The 3,014-nt window shown below is 35.9% G+C and overlaps 1 protein-coding gene across 1 annotated transcript; it reads left to right on the top strand.

Annotated features, from left to right (window-relative positions):
• Positions 1-938: 938 nt before the first annotated feature.
• Positions 939-2,979, top strand: LOC130495115 (uncharacterized). Its single transcript, XM_056986237.1, has 5 exons — positions 939-1,354; positions 1,439-1,632; positions 1,710-2,040; positions 2,370-2,465; positions 2,589-2,979. The coding sequence occupies exons 1-5, from the start codon at positions 1,259-1,261 to the stop codon at positions 2,637-2,639; spliced, it is 768 nt and encodes a 255-aa protein (XP_056842217.1). The 5' UTR covers positions 939-1,258; the 3' UTR covers positions 2,640-2,979.
• The last annotated feature ends 35 nt before the right edge of the window (positions 2,980-3,014 follow it).

The following is a 3,014-nucleotide window of genomic DNA, read 5'->3' as shown; positions in this document are numbered from 1 at the left end:
CATGTAAACTTATGAAGTTGTGTAATAATTTATGATTTTTTTTTCAAAACTTCAAATACATCAAGATAAACTTTTTAAGTACATACCAATTGATATATTTGATTATTTTCTCATATGTAGTATCAAATTTGTTTTGTCAATTTCCGAAATGTCAAAGTTATACCAATTGTACCAGTAATACTCATCTAATATATACTAAAAGATTATACCAATTTTTATATGTCTAGTAACGGGGGGTTTTACCAATATTTTCACATCCTATCTTTGTAAAAACATGTTCAATGTTTGTTTATCATAATAATATGGCTAATATAGTTAATAAACTTTAAAAATGTAAAAAAATATAATGTAAAACTAAAGGTGTAATGTAATAATTTAACAAAACATTAAAAACCTCGACAAAATAGATGAAATTTTGTCATTATATACCAATTAAAATATTTGTTTGTTTATTTTATGTGTAAAACATTTATGTATCAGTTATATAATTTTTTTACATATTTAGTTGTACGAGTTATATTAGTTGTACTCAGTCGAATAAGATAATGAAATAAAGAAGATTGTGTGGATGTGAGTGGTTGAGATAAAAAAAAAAAAAAGAAGAGATAAAAGAAAGAAAATGAGTGAAATCCGATGGCCAAGATCAGAACAAGATCATAAGATCCAACGGCTAAGGAAAAAGATTCATTAATGACATTGTTGTAAATATTTCATCTTTCACATCCGACGGTTCATATTATAACGTGAAGGATTCTGATCTAATGGTTCATATTCAGCCATCATTAGGTGGTTCTAGATTTTTTTTTGACCCATTTGTCCCATAAGAGATTAAAGTCCAGTGAGTGAAGTCAAGACTGCGTACCACTATCATATTATAGATTTGATCTATCACATGTTGGTGATTCTTAAAATAAAAGAAGAAGTGAAGTGAAGTGAATTTCAATAAACAAACACTACTAGTAGAGTAGGGAAAGGAAGGAAGGAAGGAAGAAACAGCGTTATTCCAGTGTCCCTTTTGATTTTAATTTTATTTTCATTTTTGAAGATATTTTTTTAAAATCTCCCTGGCCTGGCCTGGCCTGGGACTGTGGAGAATATATTCTTTTACCTGTTTTGATTTCTTCTTCTTCTTTTGAGATTCCATGTGATCCCGCCACCAACACAAACTCTTCTATTCTCGCGAAATAGTCGATTCTTCTCTCCGTTGATTCAGAAGCTTCGTAGATATTTATTTATGAAGAGGCGAGATTGATTGAGGATGCTTTGTGGTTCTTCTTTGCGAGATCGAATACAGCCTTGGCTACGCGACTACGTTAAGCTCCAATCTCTCGCCGTCTTCCTTATTTACATCCAGGTCATCCCTCTCTCTCTCTCTCCTCGTGATTGATTCGAAATCGACTCTAGGGTTCATCGATTCGTGATTATTTTTCTTTTCCAGATTGGTTGCGCGCTGATTGGATCACTAGGCGCATTATACAATGGCGTTTTACTCATCAACTTAGCGATTGCCTTGTTCGCGCTTGTGGCTATCGAGAGCAACAGCCAAAGTCTCGGCCGCACATACGCCGTTCTCCTCTTCTGTGCTCTTCTTCTCGATGTCTCCTGGTTCATCCTCTTCACCGAAGAGATTTGGTAATCACACTCTTGCTAATCTCTGAACTAATCTTGACTTTGCCTTTTGATTGACAAATAAGATGATCTTGTTGCAGGAGCATTTCGGCAGAGACGAATGGGACCTTCTTCATATTCTCAGTGAAGCTGACGATGGCCATGGAGATGGTTGGCTTCTTTGTCAGGCTCTCTTCCTCTCTCTTGTGGTTTCAGATTTACAGGCTGGGAGCTTCTATTGTCGACACTTCTTCTGATTTGAGAAACAGTTTCTTGAATCCGCCAACTCCTGCTTCTGCTGCTGCTGCTATTGACAGGCAGTGTTCTTCAGGTGCTGCTGCCGCTGAAGAAATCTTGGGTGGTTCTATCTACGACCCTGCCTACTACACCTCTCTTTTTGATGACGCCCAATCCAATTTGAGTTCACCAAAGGTACACTCTTTTTACTCGAGCTTTACAGCTTTGTTTTTTTTTTCTCTCTCTTTACAGCTTTGTTCACTGTCTTCATGCCTGATTATTGTTGATTATTGTTCTGAACGGTTTTAGCTGTAGTGGATGCAAATGCAATATACTGACTCTGTGATAAAATTAAGATGTATGATTCTTCTTGTCCTTCTGTGGTAGATGCAAAATAACAAGAGCGCTTAGTAAGATAACAACTTAGGATATAACATAACAGTATAACACACACTGCATAGTAATAAATAATGGGAGCATTGAAGAAGTCACTCAGTCAATCCAATTTTTTCATCCTTTTGTAGGTGAATCATTATTCAGCTGAGAACAATGGATCACCATCTGCTGCAGAAGCCTCTCGGATTATGTCCCCCGGATCCAGATCATTGCATGCTATTGATGTTAGTCTCTCCATTGTTTCAACATTTTTTTGTGGCTTTTCTAATGTCTTGTTTCTGTTGCCTTTACTTCTCTCGTATCAGTCACATATGATAAAAGACAGTTCACGTTTTATTTCTTTGTAGGAAGAGAAAGGTCTGAAACAACCGCCGGGAATGTCTTCATCATCATTATGAGCAAACTACATTCAAGAACGGTGGTGCTACTTTAGCATCTAAAGAAACAAGAAGTAACTGCTTCGCTAGCTGAGGTTTAGAGTTCGAAGGCATGAAATAATCTCTATGTTCTTCCAAAGGACAAGAAGAATTATATATCACCTGGCAGAAGATGAGATTCTATATGTTGACGACAAGTAAGCACAGTTTCTACTTTGTTTTTTTTCATTTTGTACGAAAAATCATTATTTTTTTGGAGGGGATATGTGTGGTTAGAGTTAGAGTCAGAATATACTTTGATGCATATCATAAGATTCTTTCCCGGTTTTGCTTTTGTGTAAATGGAGATACAATTTCTTTCTTTTGGGGTTGCAATGGATGGAGAGAGTGAAGATT

The sequence above is a fragment of the Raphanus sativus genome, chromosome 1, assembly GCF_000801105.2.
Source record: "Raphanus sativus cultivar WK10039 chromosome 1, ASM80110v3, whole genome shotgun sequence".
NCBI classification, from domain to species: domain Eukaryota; kingdom Viridiplantae; phylum Streptophyta; class Magnoliopsida; order Brassicales; family Brassicaceae; genus Raphanus; species Raphanus sativus.
Note: the sequence above shows the minus strand (reverse complement) of the source record. Positions and strands in the feature narration are given on the sequence as shown.

What these genes read in the sequence shown, in the direction of transcription:
- LOC130495115 (XM_056986237.1), top strand. Translation starts at nt 1,259, where the DNA reads ATGCTTTGTGGTTCTTCTTTGCGAGATCGAATACAGCCTTGGCTACGC. An exon ending in CTCTTCACCGAAGAGATTTG is followed by an intron (nt 1,633 to 1,709) that starts GTAATCACACTC and finishes ATCTTGTTGCAG; the next exon opens with GAGCATTTCGGCAGAGACGA. An exon ending in CCAATTTGAGTTCACCAAAG is followed by an intron (nt 2,041 to 2,369) that starts GTACACTCTTTT and finishes ATCCTTTTGTAG; the next exon opens with GTGAATCATTATTCAGCTGA.